General features: G+C 40.0%; 1 protein-coding gene across 2 annotated transcripts; it reads right to left on the reverse strand.

Annotated features, from left to right (window-relative positions):
- Window positions 1-19,217: 19,217 nt before the first annotated feature.
- On the reverse strand, window positions 19,218-23,579 carry LOC106675966 (TOG array regulator of axonemal microtubules protein 1-like). 2 transcript variants are annotated; one of them, XM_076892285.1, is made up of 7 exons: window positions 22,780-23,579; window positions 22,575-22,681; window positions 22,278-22,461; window positions 21,940-22,159; window positions 21,766-21,852; window positions 21,420-21,674; window positions 19,218-19,644 (listed from the first exon to the last, which is right to left on the reverse strand). In XM_076892285.1, exons 1-4 carry the CDS (start codon window positions 22,888-22,890, stop codon window positions 22,049-22,051), a joined length of 513 nt encoding a protein of 170 aa, XP_076748400.1. In that variant the 5' UTR covers window positions 22,891-23,579; the 3' UTR covers window positions 19,218-19,644; window positions 21,420-21,674; window positions 21,766-21,852; window positions 21,940-22,048. The 2 variants fall into 2 exon arrangements, with proteins under 2 accessions (XP_076748400.1, XP_014267155.3); XM_014411669.4 differs by lacking the exon at window positions 19,218-19,644 and having other exon boundaries at window positions 21,353-21,674; window positions 22,780-22,966; window positions 23,075-23,579.
- Between the last annotated feature and the right edge of the window lie 536 nt (window positions 23,580-24,115).

The following is a 24,115-nucleotide window of genomic DNA, read 5'->3' on the forward strand; positions in this document are numbered from 1 at the left end:
TTTTACTTGGGGCCATCTTATCACACCAGATTCTCATTTCTCAGGAATTAATTTAAAATTTTCTGCCCTTTTAATTTTTACTGCTGAGTTCAGTGTGTGTGTATTCACCAACACAGTGCTGTGAAAAAGTATTTGCCCCCTTCCTGATTTCTTAAATGTTTGCACATTTCTCACACTTGGATGTTTCAGGTCGTCAAACGAATTTAAATATTAGACAAAGATAAACCGAGTAATTGCTCAATGCAGTTTATAAATGATGATTTTGATCATTAATGGGAAAAAAGCTATCCAAACCTACCTGGCCCTATGTGAAAAAGCTATTGCCTCCTAAACCTAATAACTGGTTGCACAACCCTTGGCAACAAGAACTGTAATCAAGCGTTTGATAACCGGCAATGAGTCTTTCACCTCACTGGATGAATTTTGGCCCACTGTTCTTCACAGAATTGTTTTAATTCAGCAATATTCAAGGGTTTTAGTCCGTAAACAGTCCATTTAAGGTCATGCCAAAGAATCTGAATCTGATTTAAGTCTAGAATTTAACTCTCCCACTCCAAAACCTAAAATATCTGTTTTGTGAGCAATTCAGGGGCAGACTTGCTGGTGTGTTTTGGATCGTTGTCCTGCTGCTCAATTCAAGTGTGCTACAGGGGATGAACTGATTGTGGGACATTTCTGGTCCTAAAGCAGCAAAATCAGCTCCCAGACCATCATACTACAACCACCATATCTGACTGCTGGTATGATGTTCTTTTTATGAAATGCTGTGTTAGTTTTATGCAAAACCGGACTCAAACCATCTAAAAAGTTCAGCTTTTGTCTCATCAGTCCACAAATATTTTCTTGGACATCTTAGGGATCATCAAAATGTTTTTTGTTAAATGTGAGAAAAGCCTTTGTACTGTTTTTGGTCAGCAGTGGTTTTCTCCTTGGAACTCTCCCATTTTTGCCCATTTTTGTCTCTTTCTTATTGTTGAATCATCAACTCTGATCATAACTGGCCTAACCTCTTGGACGGGTCATCCATCTGCTCTTGGAGTAATTTTTGTAGGTCGGCCACTTTTGGGAAGGTGGTTCATTGAATCCCAAAGCCTTTAAAATGGCTTTACAGACTGACAGAGGTCAATGGCTTTGTTGCTCAGCTGTTTCTTTACATCAGGGCATGATGTGTTGCTTTTTGAGATCTTTTAGCCTCGGCCTAGGTGTGGCTCATGAAATTGAATTCAGCTGTCCAAAAATAAAATGTGGTTAATCACAGATAATTTATGATTAATTTACTGGGAGGTTTATTTTTTCTTTACACAGGACCAGGTAGGTTTGGATAGCTTATTCCGCTTAATGAATGAAATGATGATTTCTAAACTGCATTTTGGATTTACTCAGCTTATCTTTGTCTACTATTAAAATTTGTTTGTCATATATAAGTGTGAGAAATATTTAAAAAGAACAGAAAGACATCAGGAGAGGGACAAATACCTTTTCACTGTATTATACACAGTTTAATGGCAGAAATTATACATTGTGTCTTGGAGCAGATGATATTTATTTGGACAAAGTGAACATCTTGATTGATGACTGCGCATGCTTTCTGTTTTTATTTGTGGAAACCTTTAACCCAGGTTTCAGCAATTAGTAATGCATCATTATGAGAGGAAAGGAGTCAGTACCTGTCTGCATAGCATCTTAGCATTGTTTTAAGACATAAAGTATCCAGTGGCAGCTCTATCTCCGCTGCCATGTTTGATCTTAAACAGACTCTGCAGAAAAGGAAAGAGAACCGGTGACCTCAGTCAAACTATACTTCTGGGACAGCTGGTTGCCCCTGTGTGTGTTTTACCCCGGTGTTCGTGGGTATTGTTTCTACCACAAGGGCATTTTGTCACCTCCCAGCTGGTCTTATCAGAGTCTTGCAGAGCTATGTGGTCTCGGAAAGGTCACCCACACCACAGGAGGCAGCAGACATGGGTACACTTCGCACCCCCCACTGTGTTGTTTTCTCTGTCTCTTCAACTTCTGAAGATGGCGAAGACCATCTTTCTTTGGTTTTATTGGGTTTTTTTCTTTCTGTGTGTCGCGTGTTCATTTTTCCACACAAGCGAAGAAACTCGAGGCTGAGGTCAGAGGTCGACATCACAGTCTCGAGGCTCCAATGACATTCCTCTTGTTTATTGCAATTCCTGCGACCTAGACCAAGTGAGACAGACATAAGATTGAAGGATTGCACAAAATGTCCTCAACTTCCTCATTATCTCCTTGGCTGCTTATGCCCTCATGTTGAGCTGGCTCACTCTGCTTCATTACTGTAAGGAGACTATCTTAAAGGTGGAATGGCAGGCTTCCAGTTGGCTCTATCAACCTGTCAATCACTCCAGTCTAATCTTAGCTCTGCCCCTCAGTGCTGCCCATCATTTCCTGGCACTGTGGAGCAGTGAGCAGATTCTAATTCCCCTGAAATAGATAAGGATTTTAATGGATGGCCTACTCAATTATGCAATGGTGTTTTGTTGTTTACTTTTGGTGGCAATACCGCACCCTTCTCTTTTCTTCTTTCTTTTTCTCTTAGGCCAAATAAATAACTTTCACCACTGAGCTAGACCAGCTTGCAAGGCATATGCTGCACAATGCACGTATTAAAATGGTAATGGATACTGTTGAAAGGCTTCTTGTAAACACACACATACACGTCTGCACACACGCGCGGTGCTCTCTGCCACTCTGCCCGTCATTCTCTGCTGTTCAATCAATCAATCAATCTTTATTTATAAAGCACTTTTCATACAGAAAAAATGTAGCACAAAGTGCTTTACATAGTTAAAAGCAGCCCACCCCACCCTCCAACTCACTCCCCACACTCTCAATACACATATATCCCCCCACCCACATACACATACACACACGCGCACACTTAAAGAGTAAAAATTGGGCTGGGCTCGCATGAGCCAAGTGAGGAAACATTATAACAGAGAGCCGTCTGCACCGGGAGCCGGTCACAGACCGCAGCCTCCGGGCTGGGCACACAGTCGGAGGGAGGCAAAGGAGCCCCCCAACCAGGCTGAGAGGACCCCAGAGACCCAGCAGTCACGGTCAATAACAGCCCCGGTGCAGAGAGCCCCCTCCGAGGAAACACTGGAGATATGCCACAATAGGCTATATACAGGGTAAAATGATAAAATAAATAAGAACGGGTTACAATATAAATATAAATAGAGTAAGAAGATTAAAAAATGGATAAGAATAAAATCAATAAATATTAGGTAAAACCTGAATTAATAATAAAATAACAGGATAGAATAAATAAGCATAAAATAAATAAACGTTAGGTGAAAGCTAAATTAAAAAGGTGGGTCTTGAGCCTGTTCTTAAAAACATGTACGTTCTCTGCTGCCCTGAGCTCCTCCGGCAGGCTGTTCCACAGACGAGGACCATACCACTGAAAAGCTGCCTCTCCGTGAGTATGTGTCCTGACTTTAGGGACAATCAAAAGGCCAGTGCCAGAGGACCTCAGGGTCCACGAGGGTTCGTATGGTAAAAGCAGATCTGAGAGATAAGAAGGCCCAAGACCATTAAGACATTTAAAAACCAATAAAAGAACTTTAAAATCGATCCTGAAACACACAGGGAGCCAGTGCAGCGATTCTAAAACCGGTGTAATGTGGGCCCGCCCTCTGGTCTTCGTCAGCACATGAGCTGCAGAGTTTTGCAAGAGTTGTAAAGTTGAAATATTCTTCTTAGGAAGACCAGAGAGCAGGGCATTACAGTAATCAATGCGACTGGTAATAAAAGCATGCATCAGCATCTCCGTGTTGGCCCGAGAGAGAATAGGGCGGACTCTGGCTATATTTTTTAGATGATAAAATCCAATTTTGGTCACATGTTTAACATGTGGGATAAAACCAAGCTCAGAGTCAAAAATAACACCCAGTTTTTTCACTTGTAGCGAAGGACATAGTGAAAATGCCTCTAATTTAGACAAGAGTTTCTCTCTCTGAGCCTCAGGACCGACAATTAAAACTTCAGTTTTGTCCTGGTTAAGCTGTAAAAAGTTTTCTGCCATCCAAGATCTTATATCCAAGATACAGTTAAAAAGGGCATCCATTGGTCTGGTGTCATCAGGAGACACGGAGATGTACAGCTGCGTGTCATCAGCGTAACTGTGGAAGTTCACTCCATGCCTCCTGATGACACTGCCGAGAGGCAACATATACAAATTAAAAAGTACAGGGCCTAGAACCGACCCTTGAGGCACACCACATGTCATTTTATGGATCTTAGAGGAGCATGTATCCATACTCACCATAAAAGATCTGTCAGAGAGATAGGAAGTGAACCAGTTGTGTACAGCACCAGAGAGGCCCACCATGTGTTTTAGTCTGTTTAAAAGAACAGCGTGGTCTACTGTATCAAAGGCTGCGCTTAGATCCAGTAGCACCAGGACTGAGAGCTTTTGGGCGTCCCAGTTACATCTAAGATCATTTAAAACCTTTAGGAGAGCAGTCTCTGTGCTGTGGTTCACCCTAAATCCAGACTGGAATATCTCCAGGATCTGTCTATCATTGAGAAAATCAGTAATCTGAGTAAAAACAAGTTTTTCTAAGACTTTACTTAAAATGGTAAGTTGGATACAGGTCTGTAGTTATTAAAATCATTACAATCCAAATTGCTCTTCTTCAGAAGGGGCCTCACCACCGCCGTTTTAAAGGCAGCAGGGAAGACACCCAACTGAAGAGAGCAATTCATCATGTATAAAAGCTCAGCCTCAAAAAATCCATAAAGTGTTTTAAAGAGTGAAGAAGGAATTGGATCTAAAAGACATGTGGTGGGTCTCACTGTGGAGAAAACCTTCTGAAAGTTCTCAGCATTAACCAGGACAAAGCTGTCCAGTGTCTCCTCAGGTACAATCGAGCCCTCAGATGTGTTTACAATCATATCGCGATTAGATAAAATATCAGATCTGATGGCGCTGATCTTTCCCCTGAAGTGGTCTGCAAACTGCTCACAGAGCGAGTCTGTGGGGGTTCTTTTGGAGCTGTTAAAATCAGGGTTAAATAAATGATCTATGGTGGAAAAGAGGACCTTGGGATTATTTTTGTTAATACTGATTATTTTGGCGAAGTATGAATTTCTTGACTTCCTTAATGTATTATTGTACATTTTAAGTTGCTCGGAAAATATTTGATGGTTGATATTATTTTTATTTTTCCTCCATCTCCTTTCTGCTGCCCTGCAATTTCTTTTGAGTTTTTTGACTTCTTCGTTTCTCCAGGGTGATGCATGTTTTACGTTAATCTTTTTGGTGGTGAGTGGAGCAACGGAGTCAAGGCTTTTCTTCAGTTTGCTGTTAAAATAACTAAAAATCAAATCGCAGGGTGCAGGTAAAATCACAGGGGGGCATTTGACTAAAACCCTGGTAAAATTTGCAGCCACTTCAGAGGTCAGATAGCGCCTCCTCACAGTTCGCACCGAGGTCTTCCGCTGAATAAAACCGGTGATGTTAAAAAACACACAGTAGTGGTCAGAGACAGCCAAGTCAACAACAGAGGACACGCTGGTGGACAGCCCAGCTGTTGTCACAGTAACCATCTCACCTTCCCTTCACAGTCCCGCCCTAATGAGACCACTGGAGGACACGGAGAGGGAGAGAGCAGCAAGGGGGTGGCAGAGAGATGCAGACACAGAGAAAAACAGACATGTATCACAGGAAGATGGGCAGCATGGAGGCAGGGTTGCCATTGTCTTGTATCTGCTCGCTGCACACGAGAAACCCTCTCTGTCAGCTACCGTTCCAGAAACAAAAGCCACTGCCCAGCCAGCAGCATCTGCTGATTACACTGTCTGCTCATGACCACACCACAAGTTCAGTTTGCTGGCTTGGCATTTCCATGTAAATCCAATAACATTATCGTTAATAGATAATTACCCCGCGCTGCATGATTTGTGACCGCAAACACAGATTAAAATTCAATTAAAGGTAAAAGTGTGCGTGGGTGCTGCCTGCTCTGCTTTGCTGAGTGGCTCCATTGAAGCTCAATGTCATGATTCGGCTGTGTGGCAGGCAGGAGAGGACCCAAACGCAAACTCACAGAGACAAAAGGTAAACTCAAAAAACACAGCTTTATTGCTGGCGTGGAGTGGGACACGAAAAACAATACAAAATAAACTAAACTAAACTAAACTAAACTGGAAAAACTAAAGCACAAGGAGCCACAGGGAAAAATCACACAGCTATGATGGAGACTACGACACTGACAAAGAGAAACACAGGGCTTAAATACACAGAGGGATAACGAGGGAATGAGACACAGAAGGAGGGCACAGCTGGGAGAAATCAGGACTGGACGAGACAGAGACGCAAAACTAGAAACACTCACATGAGGCATGGACCTTCAAAGTAAAACAGGAAGTATCACACAGAGACGCGAACTAGACACAGTGGAGACAGCAACTAAGAAACAGAGACAAACCATAAGGCAGAGGTCTAAGAACCAAAATACACAGAGGGAAATACTCAGCTTTGAACACAAGAGACTAGACTAGAGGGAGTAACAAAAGACCAACCATGAGAACATAATGCACAATGCAGGGTGACAGAAAACAAGAAACTCAAACATGCAAAGACACACCATAAACAGAACAGAGGGGGCACAGAGAGACATGAAGGGCAGGGGAGACTTAACATGGGTTGAAACACAAGGGGGAACTAATAAGCAAATCAACATAGGAGGCCTAATGAGCTAAACATACTATAAACATCAAAATGAACTAAAACTCAAAACACTGGGTCCTAAGACCCAGGATCGTGACACTCAATGAATCACATTCAGCGATTATATCTAATGTACATGTGTATAATGCACTTGAATTCATTTGAAAGAGGCAGTATTAAAATAAATGTGTGAGGGTGTTTTGTTTTTTTTTGAATCTCCGGAAAACATCGCTGTACACAAATGCGATCGACGTCACATGAAGGTTGATAAACAAATAGATACAGCCAGATAGGGAGAACGTGTTGGAGCAGACCAGCAACGCTCATATTAACATCTGTTCTTTTATGTACTTTTAAAGTCTCTCCGTCTGCTGCAGCATCATAAAAGCTCTAAATGAAGTGAACGAGGCCTCTGGGCTCTGCACAGATTGGCCCAAGAATTTCATCTGGGAAAACACATCTGCCAAATGTTACAGTAATAAGCAGGCCGCTCGTACGGGCATATGAGTGTGTGCAACAGGTTCAGAGGCTCTCATTTAAAGGCATACAGTGTGCTCATATGAGACCAAATGTAAGGCATGCAAAAGTACAACGCATGCTTATTCTTGTCAATGAGATATACATGCGCTTTGATTACACGTGTGCATGTGTGACGTTTGAGGATCCTCTAACGCGGGGTGTGTGACCTTTCACCATGGTTATTAACCAAGAGATACCATTAAATGATATAAAAGTTCTGTCCTGCGTTTTTTTTTTCTAAATAAAAGGACATTTTCAGAGAAATTAACAAAAACATTTTGTCTTATAATTACAGGACAGTCTGGCCAATGTGCTAGCAGAACATTTTCTGTAACTTTACACATTTATTTCATACAATTTAAGCCCAGAGAGTCGTGTTGATAGATTTATTTTATTTACTACAGAGATGTGTTATTGAAATTGCACTTATTATCCTTTATTAAAATCTCTCAGGGACTAAATGTCTAGTTAAACTTCTTTAAACTGAAAGAAAAGAGAATTTAAATCAAAATGGCCTATATGTGGCCTGTGGTGTAAAATGAATATGACGTCCCTGCTCTAGCAGGTTCAATCAGTGACATCAATCAGAATGTGTCACATTTAACCATGGTATGGAGCTGTTCCCATCTTATTTCTGTGCTGCACTTGTTAGGAGGAGATAACTGCAACCCTAAACTAACAAACCGCCCAGCCAGGAGCCTTTCAGTCAGTCATAACAGCATCTTCGAGCTACATGCATGTCCTAGTGTGATTTAGCAGATTCGGCCTCGCGGTGAGCCCTCGTTCTTTGTTGGAGCCGTTTACATAATAGCAGATTTGGGTTTTATGAGGTGAATGTTAGATAACACACAATCATAGTGTAGTGTGATTTCCAGTCTTTACTGTGGCTTCATATGTCAGGACTTACAAAATGCTGTTGATCAGCACTGCAAATTTGCCTATACTTGCTCCAAAGATTTGCATAGATTTCCTCAGCTTCACTGCCAGTCTCACATATCCAATGATTGTTGAATATGTGATGTGATATGTGATTCCCTCTTCTTTTAGAGGCAGTCCATAAACATCTGGGAACTGAGGAGACCAGCTGTTAGATTTTGGGGAGAGGAATGTTGTCTCACTCTTGTCTGATACAGGATTTTAAATGGTGAAAGGTCTGGACCGCAGGCAAGCCAATTCAGCATCCGAACTCTTCTCCTATGAAGTCATGCTTTTGTAAATATGCAAGGCCTTCCTTGAAAATTGTAATTTGGATCGGAGCACATGTTGCTCTAATACCTGTATATAAAACCTGTATTTACCTTTCTACAGCGATGGTGCCTTTCCACATGTTCAAGCTGCCAATTTCAGAACTTTAACCTGTATTTATGGATTTCATTTTGAACTGTGTTCAGACAGCGAATTCTGGAAGCGTTCCTGAAACCATGCAATGATTTCCATCACATAATCATCAGCATCTGGTATTGATTTTCAGCCTTGTCCTTTGCACACAGATTTCTCCAGATTATCTGAATCTTTTGATGATATGATGCACTGCAGCTGATGAGATATTTAAAGTTTTTACTCTGTGGTGAACCTCTGCTCATCTTTACCTCTGTGAAGCTCTGCCTCTCTAAGATGTTCTTTACACCCATCATGTTACAGATCTGTAGTCTTTTAACCTAATTAGTTGCATTATGCATCTCCAGCTGTTTCTTTTAGTACCATTTACTTTTCCAGCCTTTCGCTGCTCAGTCCCAACTTTTTTTGAGACCTGCTGCTGTCATCAAATTCAAAATGAGTTTTTATGGGTTTATGAGATTTGCAAATCATCGCATTCTGTTTTTAGTAATAATTTGCTCACGCACGCGGCATTTACACAAACGTGGATGGTGCACAACACGACATTCACATTATCTGTGTGTATGATGACTATCCTGACATCCTGACATTGCTACAGTCCTCACCCAGTAATACTGTTCGCTCCCAATCAACGTCCCTTGTCAATATTTATTATCGTCTGCCGGTACATCAGCCGCCTTTGCCGTGTTCTCGTTTCTCACCGTCAACTTAATTAGTCACATCTCTCGGTTTAATTACATCAAGTGGAAGGAGGTTGCAATCTCAAGTAGATCAAATTAAGCTCTATGCAAATGCTGGAGTGTCTCGTTCCAGGTTTCTGTGGCAACAATGTCTCTATCTTCCTTATTTCTGTTGGGAGGAGTAATGCAAAGCTTGTCATCAGTTGCTAAATGAAATCTTACACTGGAAATCACTCCTATTAGGCAGGTTAAGTGGTTGACTGTCTGTTTAAGTTTCCACTGAGAAGTGACTAATCCCCGCTGTGTGTGTGTATGTGTGTGTGTGAGAGAGACCGAGAATGAGAGAGGGGGACAATATGAGAATGAACCAGCTTAGATTTGGGAGAAAACATCAGAGTTACATCATATTTGACTAATCAGCACTGACAGCCTGTACAGAGATGATCAACTTCAGCAACTTTCAGCATCACTGGCAAGTAAACTAACCATGTATCGTTTTCTATCTTGTTCTATCTCTCAAGATACTGTAAGTAAATGTTTCAGGATAGTATAATGTCATCAATACAAATTAACACTGTGCTATCAAAACACAGCCGAATCAAGTTTCAGCCTGTGGTTATACATTTCCTACTAATGTACTTGTGTGCTGCACTTCCTCTTAAACTGCATGGTCATATTGACACTTTAATCAATGCATTCCTTAAAGGGATTCTTAAAGCAGTAATCTAGTGCTGCTCAATGCTGCACTTCACCTGCTTAATGCTTCAAAAGTTGCTAACTTTGTTGTTGTGTACGTGTGGCAGCACGCTTGTACCGAACAAGATTTCTGCAGAAAATGGCAAAAAAAGGTCAAAATGTTCCATGAATCTAAACAGACATCCAGAGCTGAGTGATAATTCTTATAGATTATTGTTAGGTTTGTGTTAAATCCCAAAATAAAACTTAAATGTAATTCTGATTTATTGTTTGCAATAGAAAAATATTAATCTGATTTGATTTCAGTACAAATTAATTATAGGAATAATTGACTGTAACTGTGTTTTCTTTTTTATTTCATTTTATTTTCTCGCACAGCCCCCATTAAAATGTAACATTTTTCCGTAGTGGTTACTGGGAGCTGCTGGCCGGTCTGTAGGCCTGTGCGTCTGAGGCAGTTTTATTCCTTAATATGAAAGAAAAGCAAATAAACTGAACCTTCTGTGATGCTGCTGATCACAAATTTGATTTTGTTTTATAATGTAGTTGAACTGTTTTTCTGCTGCGCTGAACTTTTATCCTTAGTGCAACTGTGCTTTCAGCTACTTTAGCAACCAATCTTTAAGTAATGCAATGTTTCTTAAGTACAATAAAAAAATTGTGAGCTTGTGTGGAACTGGATTTCTCTAATCATTCCCATCCACTGTGTCCCATCGACTCCATCACTGAAATTCAAGCCAAGATTTTTGTAGTGTGATTTGGAGTCTTTACTGTGCACCAAGATTTCTGTCTTGCTTGTGAGCCACAACTCTTACTTCATCAGCCCCCTTCCCATTCCTCTGTCCACTCTGCACTCATGTGGGAAATGCATAAACTATGTGATATTGACGGACACGGTGCACAGGCCTGCCGGACAGTTATGCAAGGATAATGTGAACTGAAAGGTCTTCTGTGTACATTTTCTTTTATATTATAGCCCTGTGACTTATCTGACTATGTGTTAAATTATTGAAATTATTATATATATGCGAAAGTTAAGGAATCTGAAAGAAAAAACTATAGAAGACACCAAGGTAATTATTCCAGATTACATTTTGCTCATCCTGTTTACATGGGACTAAAGTATGCCATGTAAAGGGCTTTAATGTGCAACACATGCTGTGCACTATTGGAGAGATTTTCATGATCATTTGTTGAGGTTATTGTTTTGGTGGATATGTGGTCCCCTGTAATCCCTTCCCATGAAACAACTGTCCATTGTTCACTCATAACCCAGATGATCCCAAACATTAAATGAAGCATTAAGATAAGATAAGATAAGATAAGATAGAACTTTATTAATCCCTCGGGTGGGTTCCTCTGGGAAATTCGACTTCCAAAAAGCACAGCAACGACCGAAGCCAGTACAAAACACTTTAGGGGGTCAGCAGTTTTTGCACCAGAGACACAGAGAAAGCTGACTAACCTCATTTTACCCAAATCTCAGTAAAGACAGTGATGGGAATATTCAAATCAAAACAGAAATAACAGTTACGACAGTGACTGTATCTCTATGTTATTTAAAAGGCCTGCTGTATGCATTTCTAAACACATAACTCGAGGTGTTGCACATTGATTTAACTCTTCACAAAAGGTAAACTGACCAAACAAACAAACAAAGAAAAAAAGAAGAAGAAGAAAAAAGCAAAACTGCGGCATAAAGCAAATCAGCCAACAGCAGAAACCAGTCAGCCTTTACTTTGCTATAAAATTTCTCAGTTGGCCCAAACCAGGAAGTGCAGCATGGTGGTTGGAAGAGTAAACATGAACATGACTGAATATCGTTCCTGCAGTGTGACTTCATTATTGATTAAAACAATGAAAACACACTTTGACTGAAAAACACTCACTGTGCATGTTAATGTTGTGAAAACTGTCCTATGTATTACCAAAGCCTGCATTGGTATCGGATCGATCCTTTGTTTCTGTCCTCTAAGTTCAGTATGTAGTCCAGTTAATTATGTCAAATAAATTACTTTTTAGAAATAAAAAAAATACACCTCAAACATGCACTATGCAAAATGTCTGAACCTTTTTGTGTTGACTGTCATGTCTGTTTCATTTATAGTTCATTTAAACAACAGAAGTTGACCCTTTAGAGACAGGCATATTTAAATGGATCCAAGCAAACCCAGGTTCCAAATTCATGAAAAGCTGAAAGGTGTGTTTTGTTGTGTTAACTAATTATTGTGGAAAGTAAAAATCAGTGATCAAGTGGTTATTAAACCCCAGTCCCACAGCCTGCTGCTATCTGGGAAGTGGCTCACTGCTCTACCACCAGATTTTGGAGCACCGTCTTTCCTTTTTACCAGATTCATCCTTTGGTGGCACAAAGTGCTACAGCTCTTATTTCATTGTGCAGTCTCCAAATCCATAAATACAGTAACATGATCCTGAATCTTAAAAACCTAATGGAAAATCACCAAACATATTTCTTTGAACTTTTTTTGTTTTCCTTTTTGGCGGTGGGAGTTCACATAGTCAGTCATGTAATACACTTTTTTAAATTTATGAAATGAGTTGAAATAACAATAGAAATGCATACTCCTCTGTACAGTAACACAGAGTCCATCGTCGATTGCCATCAGGCCAATCACGTTCAGTGTAGTGTGTAGCCACCATCCGAAGGCCCATTTTGAGACAGGAAAAGTTTTGAATAATAGCTGTACTGTAAATATAATGATCTGATAATGTAATACAGTTTAGTAGTTCTGTTATATGTTCTTCCCACATATTTAAATTAGAGTTGAATGAAAGGTGTGGACCTGTACATAAAACACAAAATGTACAGTTTAGTCTGCAGCCAAGATGATAAATTATGAATGTGTTACTTGTGATGAGGTTTTTATGTAGTTGCTAACTAATACAATTGTGGTTAGTGTTTGCCTACAATCCTGTCATATACCTGTAAAATAAAGATTTATCTCATGTTGTTACAACCTGATGATACACTCTCTTGGACCTGCTGTCTGTTAGGTTTTGTATTGTTGATTGTCATTTATGCTTAGAAATATTTAACCATATATGCTTAGAGGTGTATAATCATTTGTAGATTGAAAGAATGTCTCATCCTAGGAGGTCTGTAACAACTCTGTGTAGCATGAAGAGGGGAGTGCGTTCACTCCTCTACAGAGTGTTCTGGCGTGGATCACACACCTCCTAGGAGAGGTCGTATCTTCTCTTGCTGATATATGGTTTAGCAAACACACGTATATCTCTTTAAGTATAAGAGCCTTTTGTTTTGATAGATCTGCTAGACGCCTGGCACCAGCTTTGGGGAGTCTTCACAGGGTCACATCTTGATTTCACACACACACACACACACACACACACACACACACACACACACACACACACACACACACACAGGCAAGGTACTCTTTGTGTGTAGACGTCATATGTTAATGAACCTATGCATATTCATGTAACCTCAATAAAAGAACAGTGGTACGGGAGAACGGACGAGAGCAACTGGGGTCAAGCGAAGGAACGGCGTTTGTCCGGTCTCTCCCGTGCACGAGAAACATGAAGAACTTTGCCTACTTCGTGTCTTGCTTGCTGTGTAATTATATTGTCTTCAACGTTCCAGCGAATAGGTTCAAGCTACAAACCTACCACTGTCCTCCATACATTACCAATTCCATTTATGCATTAAAAAATATTCTGAATGCCATATAATGTATATTAAATCACATATTTTCTCTCTACGAGATGATAGTTTAGACTGAAGTAAAATCCTCCTCTTCATGTGTAGTACTGAAGCATTCGTTGACACTAAATGGCTTCCATTACCGATCAAATAGAGGTAATTTGTGTCACAATCTGACATCGGTGACGGGCTGCATCTGGCCGTGCCCAATCTGTACACTCAGATGAGCCAGGAGAGGCAGAGGGGGGCAGGCAAGGAAGGAGGAAGAGAAGCAGACAGAGGAAGAGGAGAGAGAGAGAGAGAGCGCGGGTGCAGCTTTCTCAGACAGCTGGTGATGTGCAGCTGTCTGGGAGGCTGGATTACTCCCTAAAGTCTGCTCTCTGAGGGAGAGGCGAGAGGGTGACGAAAAGAGTGAGAGAAATAAATAGAAATGGAGACTGAAATGGGGACAGAGAAGCAGAGTGATGGGGCCTGGAACAAAGGGGATTTGGGCGGGCAAAGACGAAGAAAGCAGTACAAAGCAAAAGAAAACAGATTTAAGTTACTGAGATGGAGGAAGAGAGCTACGTGAGAGAGATCATCAGAGATAAACAGCAGACAGGGGAGGGATCAAACTCATTAAATCAATCCCGAATGTGTTTCACCGTCTTCATTTGAAAGGTTTCGAAAATGTGTTTCAGTGAAGTTACGCTTTACTACAGGAAACAGTCAATTTTTTACTTATTTAAACCATACAGCTAAATTCTGTGTTAACGTGAGTACCCCTGTTATTAAGGTGTAACCTAAAGAGGTACAGTTTATTTACACATATCTCTGATAATACAATTAACCTTTAAAAATCCTTATTTAAACAGCTTCTTGCACTGAGATTACAAACACATACACGTGACCTTTAAATGCTCTGACAAAATATGGATTTTATTTATAGAGTTTGAATGGCCCAGCATTTAACCCCATTTTCCCCAGTTCAGCGTGAATTTGGTGATATGACATACTCCATGTGCATTTGAGTCTGAAAGGTCATTCCTGACTTCTTGAATGCAGCAGCTGAGAAAAACAAGGTCACTTAACGGTCCACAGGAAATTTGATTGCATCATGTGATTTACCTGATGGATGGTTCCTTCTTCGACAAAAAAATACAGTTAATTCACTTCATATAACAAAGACGAAAGGCTTTAAAATGCTTTTCAATGACTCTTTTTTTTTTTTGGATTTATATTAAATGTGTATACTGAATATATACTGTAGCTTACTGACCGCTGAACATAAATGTTAAGTCTAATTGTTGAATGTTTGTCATTATGCTTCTTAAATTTGTAAGGTCTTAGTTCAATCTATAGGATCAAGACATTCCTTTGTCCCTGACCACCTCTCCAGCCACTCTGTGCTGGGGGAGGATTATTACACATCCCTTGCAAAGATTCTGTTTGATGTTTGGTAAGCTTCCTGCCCTTTGTATGGCTTCACTGTGTTATGCATGGTGAACCATACATTGGGTGTGGGGGAGGTTACCCTCTTTATGACCAGGATGTTGTTAGAAACAGCAGATGCATACAGATGTTTACACATACACACACATAGTGCCTTGTCTTAGAACCATTTGGGGGGTTTTATGGTGGGCGTTGCTTCGCTGTGATGTGTATTGTGTGAACTGTTTTCCCAATAAAAGGCAGCAAGCGGAGGCCGTCATTGGGGTCATTGCGGTAGGATTCAGGAGTGCTTTGTGAGACACCGGCTGGGGCCTCCCTTGCTAGCAAGTAAAAGATGTTCGTCTTGTTTTTGTCGTTAACGAGAATAACTTTCACAGACCCAACAACAAATATGTGCATATATCCCTTTTTGACATTTACAGATTCACATAAACAGCAGTAATTTTAGCTCTGTAATTCATAACATATGCTGGCTTTAAATAAACCAAACAAATATAGACCCTATGGTTTTATTATCTTGTCCAGTCTGGTTTTATGTCTGCAAATTAGATCACTTATCTCACTTTTCATCGTGTTGTCCCCACGCACTGTGGCATGTATAACTGTCAAAAAGAAAGAGAAAGTTAAGGAGGCGAGATGAGCAAGTGTCTCTGCAAGTGCATCGTCACGTTAAGCTAATTTAAAAATTCCAACCAACAGTGAGCAATATCCTCCTTCAGTTTTTGATGGATCAGTGTGGCCACCACATGCGCACACACATTAGTTTGAAAGCATGCATAAGTCCAAGCATGAACTTTTGCGAGGACGCTTCAATTAACTAGAAAGTGCATTTTCTGAAGAAACTGCAGTGTGAATGCTTGAATCTGAATGTATGCACTGAAATGAATTAATTGCTGAATTTAATAGTGATGGGATTTCCGGCTCTTTTTAGAGATCCGGCTCTTTCGGTTCGGCTCACTAAAAAGAGCCGGCTCTTTCGGCTCCGAACCGGCTCTTCAGATTGTTTTGTTGCTTTAATTAATTTATTATTAACAATAATATAAAATTATGCACAAAAGGAATTACTAACGTAAAAAAAGTGGTTTTATTTATATATGTTTATATATAAATATATGCGGTGACACCTAGAGACAAAACACGTTTCTAGCATGAACTGAACTTCCAAAGCAAAGCTACTAGATCACTTAGGCTACGTTCACACTGCAGGCGAAAGTGCATCAAATCCGATTTTTTTGACCCTATGCGACCCATATCCGATCATGGTATGACAGTGTGAACGGCACAAATCCGATATTTTCAAATCCGATCTGGGTCACTTTCGTATGTGGTACTGAATCCGATACATATCCGATGTCTCAGAAAGCGACTGCTGTGTGAACGGTCAAGTCGCATTAAATCCGTCTTTTACGTCACTGACACAAGACAGACGCCAATTATCAGCGCCAGAGAAGCGCCTGATAAGACATCGCGAACGTTTCCTGGCCATCCGGTGAAACTGCTGGGAAGACAACGCTGGAGAAACGTTAACATTTTATTTGTACTGCATAACCTGCAGGTTCTGACAGAAATCTGCAACTATCCTTTGAAGCACCGCTCCTCTAAAACAGCAATAAGGATCATTATTAGGTTATCTACATTATTATGTAAATAACAAAATAACTTAAAGCAAAAATCGGGAAACATGAAGTCCGAAGTCTTTATATTAAGGCCATCAGTCAAACAATATAGTTTGTTCTGGGTCTAAACAGAGCGCGTTGTGTATGACGTCTTCGTTTGCGCATGCGGGCCGCTTTGAGCGTTCACACTAGAGCGCGTTTGCTGTCGCATTTTATTTGTAGTGTGAACGAGCAGACAAAAAAAATCGGATTTGATCAAAAAATCGGAATTGAGCATTAAGACCTGCAGTGTGAACGTAGCCTTAAATTACACAATTGAAAGCATGTATGTATTGTTTGTGTATTCATACACAAGCACTCATATATATTCAAATAATTTTAAAAAAAGTTCATTTACCTGTTACTACCACACATCAAATCCGGTCGTTGGTACTTGCTGGCTTGTGTAGCCACAAGATAACAAAAGCTCAACAGTGCGCCCAGCATCCTGGAGCACTTCTGTTGTCTTTTGTACGTGTTTTGAGTTTTTATATGCTTCTAAGTTTTTACGTGCTTATGAGTTTTTACGTGTTTTGGAGTTTGTACGTGTTTTTACGTGTTTTGGAGTTTGTACATGCTTCAGAGTTCGTACGTGATTTGAAGTTTATATGTGCTTCGTCTCTACGGGCCACCATAAATATACTTTTATTTATTCACTCCACATAAAATGTAATAAATAAATCATATAATACAAAAACCAAATATAATACAAAAATATAAATGTTAAAAATGAGAAAAGTAGAAGCACACTTGTCCAAAAGAAGCGGAATCTAACGGTGTTTGAATGGTTTTTCTAAGTTGAACAGTTTTGAAGGAGTTAGCGTCCAAAAAAACGTACGGAAAAATAATAATAAAGATTCAAAGAACAATACTGTGAATGCTTTTCAAGCATTTCAGGGTTTTTATCGGTTTTCAGCGTTATTTTGTTATCGTTTTAATCGTTAACTCGGTTTTCCTGGGTCTTTTCACGTGTGTTATGAATAAATCTTTTTTTCGGTACCGGTACTAGTTTTATTTTGTTGTATTTATCCGCGACACCTTAAAGGCCGGTCCGTGAAAATATTGTCAGGCATAAACCGGTCCGTGGTGCAAAACAGGTTGGAGACCGCTGGTCTACTATGGAACGCCAGGACTGCCATAATGAATTAATTAAATACACCATTAAATAATTAATTAAATGTGGCAATAATTAATTAAAATTGGAATTAATTAATTAAATAAATAGTTATGACACATGTAATTAATTAATTATTGACACATTTAATTAATTATTTATGTATTTCACATTTTAATTAATTATTGACACATTTCATTAATTAATTATTGACACATTTAATTAATTATTTATGTATTTCACATTTTAATTAATTATTGACACATTTCATTAATTATTGACACATTTAATTAATTATTTAATGATATATTTATTTATTTCATTTTGGCAGTCCTGACGCCTGGCTCTCATCATGAAATAATTTTATCTGTCAGCCTCACCCATCAAACTCAGGGGGCGGGGTTAACGCTGATCGAGTCAAAACCATTGCTTTGGCCTGGTGGCCATTGTTTCTAGCACACAACAACCGGCATGTGGAAGCTAACAGAACTGAGCTTTGAAAAACCCTGTTTGTGTGTTACCAAATACCGTTTTAATATTTTTTTAGCCGAGAATGTAGTGGTTTAATCTTCATGTGTCTGGTCGGTTTGTCAAGATACAGCCTCTTTGCAAAAGTGTTTCGATGATTTCGGAGATGTCTGCCCAGTCTCACGGCAAAGCGTGGGATAGACCCGCTCGCCTCGCAAGCAATCCCACCGACAAAGCGCAGGCCCCGGTACACAGCTGTAGTAACCCCCGCTGACTTCTTTTACTGAGGTTATATTTATCGATGTTTTATTTCCTGATGTTCTTATGTGTCCTACGTGTTTCAGTCGCCAATTCTGAATTATAACTAACATTAAAAACATGTTTAAGGAGGAGAGAGAGCAAATAAATCTGTTTAACATCTGATCTTTGGGTTTTTGTTCAGTAATCAGCGTGACCTGTGTATAAACACATAAAAGAGATAACGTTGGTGTTTCCGTCATGTAGTAACTGCTGGCTTTAACTGTACAAAGGTTGTTCGACACTATGAAACACATACAGACTTCATGATGTTCGGCTAATATTTTTATTGTGAATATTAATCATTCTGACCTCGCTCTGTACACCACGCAGCGAGGTCAGCATATCCACGATATCCTCAGCTCCATGAGTTAACACAAAGTTTCCCAGCTGACTAACTGCCAACTATTCCAGAGACGTGAAAATATACAGCATAAAGAAAAGTGTAAGAGACTCAGCAGCAGATTAGAATAACAGTTATACATTTAATAAATCACCAAATGAATCCAAGAAACGAGCAAACCTGTTCCGACAATTTGAATTTGTATTCCCTCAGCTGCAGACTCGCTGCTGTCTAGATGTTTGAAAAGGAAGATTAGATATAAAAAACGTCAAACATAGACTCAGTCTGCCTTCACATTTGATATGAGGCCAGCACGTATAGTGGCCTCAGCAGGCTATTACTGAAATACACGTGCTATATCATAAACTATGATATAAACAGGGAGGTCCTATTAACATGTTTAGTTTTAAAGGACACCTTCCTGCCTTTAGTCTCATTCATGAGCAGTATTAGTTTTCTTCTAACATCCAGAAGTCTGCACAATGTGTTTCATAGTTTGTAACAAGCCTTTGACAGGTAAACATAACATGACCGAAAAAGCAAAAAAAAAGAAAAAAAAAAGAGAGAGAGTGTTGACATAAGAAGAGAAAATTCTCTCAATTATGGAGACAGACAAATGGTTCATTTATGTTTGATGTGTGTTTATTCCTCCCTAAATATCGTCGGTGAAGTTCGCCATGCATGTCAGATTTTCCTGCGCATTTTTATACCTCTGCCAACAGAGAGAAAAAAAATCACATTCTAACAGACAGCTGGTGCTTAGAATACAGTTGAATAACTATTAAAAAACAGATGATATTTAGATGATAGTTCAGTCTAACACATGTGCCAGTGAACCATTAAACGTCTGTGAAACTATGCAGTTATGAAACGTAACTTTAACCTCAGCCAAACCGATTTGCTCAGTTGTAAATAAAACAGCGAAGTAAACGTGACCCGACAGACAGAACCTGAGTGAATGAAGTCCAGCGTTTAACCACTGAGAGCTAAAACTCAGCTGAGGTTTGAAAGCTGTGTGCCGGTGATTGGACATCAGCCGCTGATAAAGCTGTTCGCCTATAAAGTGCTCTGTAAGGAAACGAGCTCCAGCAGCTCTGCGCTCGGGGAAAACACTATATTTACTTATCTTGTGCAGAAAAATGCGCTGACATTGCGTTATATCGAGCACCGGCTGCCCAGTTAAACTGTGACTATCACCAGGTAACGTAGGCGTGTTTCTTGAATTAGCAGCAGGTGTTAAACAGCTGACAGATGAGGAGGAGGATGCATGCAGGTAAACTGAGGGTCTGTTGAGCTGATCGCTGGTTTCGTGAGAAAAATGTCAGCTCGTTCTTTATGTTACAGAAGCACAGAGACACAAGACCAGGCGGAAAGAGACGATCGTTCGGTGAAAATGAGAATCTGCGAATGCAACATGTGGAACACGGAGAGTGGAATATGTAAACAAACCGGTTAACGTAACCCCCTCGGTGCACTCTGCATGCTAACTGTTAGCAGAGCTAGTGAAATCTCTGAAAACATCTGAGCACTTTTGCAAACATGTTCTATGTTGACAACCTGACCAGACATACGTCGCGACATTCGCGGCTAAAACACTGTTAAAAGTGTAGCTGGTGACAGAAAAACGGGGTATTTTAAAACTACACCACCACCATTGCTGCTTGTGATTTGATCTGCATTCTGGGATAACTGGCTGCCCCAAGTCTACACAAGCAATCGATTTTCTAGGATCGACCTGTTTTGACTTACTTTGCACGGCAACCAATCAAATGTTAGAGAAGCTGCATGGGCAGCGTTAACCCCGCCCCCCGAGTTTGATGGGTGAGGCTGACAGATAAAATTATTTCATGACGAGAGCCAGGCGTCAGGACTGCCAAAATGAAATAAATAAATATATCATTAAATAATTAATTAAATGTGTCAATAATTAATTAAAATGTGAAATACATAAATAATTAATTAAATGTGTCAATAATTAATTAATTAAATGTGTCAATAATTAATTAAAATGTGAAATACATAAATAATTAATTAAATGTGTCAATAATTAATTAATTACATGTGTCATAACTATTTATTTAATTAATTAATTCCAATTTTAATTAATTATTGCCACATTTAATTAATTATTTAATGGTGTATTTAATTAATTCATTATGGCAGTCCTGGCGTTCCATAGTCTACAGTACATGTAGAGTTTATGGAAAAACAAAAACAAAGCAACGACAATGAGCTACTTTCAAAGTGCAAAGAGAACAGGTTGGACATGTGAAAGACCTGATGCCATTATGTTACAGCCATCCATGCTTCTGTACCAGACGGAATCTCACTGAGATAAGAATAAGAGCTCCAACTTCTTAAGGACTTTCTCTGTGTTTATATAAAAGTGCAGGCACTATAAGAAATGATAATGAAACATCTTCAAGTAAGATCAGTTTTAATGCTGTCCCTCTTTCGACATTTGGTTCTGTTTGGAGCCTGCTTTACCTTACGACAAGGTCCTCAGGATATCATTTAGACTTTTATGGACATTGGCAGGCTGGGAGGCGGCACACTTGCTCAGGCTTGGCCCCATCTGGGCATAAAGGGCTTGGCACAGGTTGGCGGTAGCACCCCTTACGCTGCCGCCCCGGCCATGAATGGTGCCGCTGTGGGTAGAGGTGCCCAAGAGGTGCCAGAGCAAGGGCAGCACTTTCTGCTTTACCATCTGGGGCTTACGAGGGTAGAGCTCTGTCACAAGATCTAAATATAGAAGATGAGAAGCAATACACTGCATTTAGATACATCAAAGCAGAAGCTGATTACAGTGCCGAAACTAGGACACCAGACATACCTGCGACCTTTTCGATAAGGTTCACCTTTGCCTTCCCGCTTAAAAACTGAGCCTTGGCGCAAAAAGGCTGAAGGAGAAGTATGTTGTCTGTAGCAGGCAAAAAAATGAAAGTCAAATTAAAGCAATTTTTTTAACCAAAACTTTCTCCTCTATTTTAATGCTCAAAGTAAGTACCTATATTTAAGATGAGTGCATTAATAGCTCCAATAGCAGCAGAGCAGATAGCATTGCTCTTTGAGTTGAGGTGATTGTCCACGATTGCTGGGACCAGGATGTTGACCACTTAGGACAGCTTGTCCTTTAACAAGTGGATGATTTTCTGTAAAGACTCCAGGGCATACAAGTTGACCTTGCTGTTGGACTCCTGCAGCCTGGCTCTGAAGGCATCAAACACCTAGAATTAGGGAGATCAGAAAGTGAAGGATAAACACTTTGTCATTATAATGAAAAGACCACAATGTACATAAAGACATACTAAATGGATTTGGAGAAAGAAAAATGAAAACATTAACCGGGAATATACTGTTGATAACCATGTTTGGGTTGTTTTGGCAGTCAGCCACTAGCTGGTCGATGCCTTTGATCCTCTCTCTGAAGTCCTTTGAAGCCAGCAGATCCGAGATCTGCTTGATGTACTCAGTCTTGTCTGCAAAACTCTGTGTCTGAGATCTACAGCTGTAATGGCTGTGAGACTCCCTGTATATAAAATGCATCACAATTCACGTGTTTTCCATATGTATTACACATTTGTGAAAAATAAATTTGCCTTAATGGGCCACTCTGGAGCATTGGTTGATATCCACACCCACCTGTTGGTCTGGTTGAGTGGCTCTCTGTTGAGCGATGAGGCTCTGACTGTACCGCTTGCCCGGGAGGGAATGTCTGCCTGAGTATCTTGAGGCATCTTGCCAAGACCCTAACCCCCCCCCCAACAATCTCAGAATTAGATGCCTATATTTAACTTCCAGCCAAAACACCAATTTTCCTGTAAACATAAAGACAAAGGTACCGTACCTTTGTTTTTAGAGTGAAGACGGTGTCTCTGACAGTCTGCAGGTCTTTCGTAGGGATGTATTTCTCCAGGATCTTTTCAAATTCTGGGTGGGAAGACAGGGACAGCAGCATTCGACGGCCAAAGTTGTCACGGCTCGGGGCAGCGGCCGTGTGAAGAGTGGAAAGGAGGACTCAAACGCAGCGCTTCCTTAGATGTGAAGGTGATTTATTGACAATACTGAACATAAAGTGGAGATGGCAAACAGAACTAAGGACGAACTAAACTGGGAGAAACTACACAAAGGGAGTGGCAAACCTGAACATGAAGGGAGAACAGCAGGGAGAGCACGCAGGGGATTCACCGGGTATGAACACAGACGACGCGACGAGGAGCAGAGGAAAACACACACTATAAGTACACAGAGAGACACTGGGAATCACACACAGGTGGGGGAAACAGCTGGACCTGATTAACCTGACGAGACAGGGGAACACTAACACCAGGGACCAATAGAGGGAGCACAAACCCAGAACCCAGTATCTAAAATCCCAAACACAAACCATCCCAAAACAGCCACGAATAATCATGAAAGTAATAACAATAAAGAACACAAACACAAAGTCACTGAGTCATGGCCGTAGGACCATGACAAAAGTACCTTTGAGGGGAGAAGGTGTAATAATATCTCATTTGTTAAAGTGGCACTTTGGGTTTGCAGTCCAAAAGCAACGGAAAAGCATTTCTAAACATATTTTAATGAAATGCAAGGTAATTACAGTACAGTGACACCAAAACAAATAGTGTCAACAATAACAAAATCAATTCCAGCAAAACCAAAAGTAGATTTGGATTGTACTATATCCTTTTGATGGTCTAAAGCAGGGGTGTCAAACTCAAATACACAGTGGGCAAAATTCAAAACTGGAACAAAGTTGCGGGCTAACGTTAATATTTATTGAAATATATTTATTCCTTCAGACATAAGAATGAATCTTTTCTTATGGACTCAAACAAGTTTTGCTGAAAAACTGAATATGGAACAAGCAAAGCATAATACTAAACAATATATATATTAGCTGTATAATACCAGTAGGCCAGCTCTGATAGTAATTTGGTATGGCTTCGCGGGCCAAATGTAATTAGGCTGCGGGCCAAATTTGGTACCTATGGTCTAAAGACTTTTAAAATGTCTCAAATTTGACATTTTCCTCCCACTGTTATCTGTTATTGCTGAATGCTTTTTATTGGCAATGCATAAAAATATAATCTCACCATTCAAGCAAATATGAATAAGTTGTAAAGAAGTTAAAACACAAAAATTAAATGAATTAATATGAAAGTTTTTTTTTTGTTTGT

Source organism: Maylandia zebra, linkage group LG14 (genome assembly GCF_041146795.1).
Source record: "Maylandia zebra isolate NMK-2024a linkage group LG14, Mzebra_GT3a, whole genome shotgun sequence".
Taxonomy (NCBI): Eukaryota; Metazoa; Chordata; class Actinopteri; order Cichliformes; family Cichlidae; genus Maylandia; species Maylandia zebra.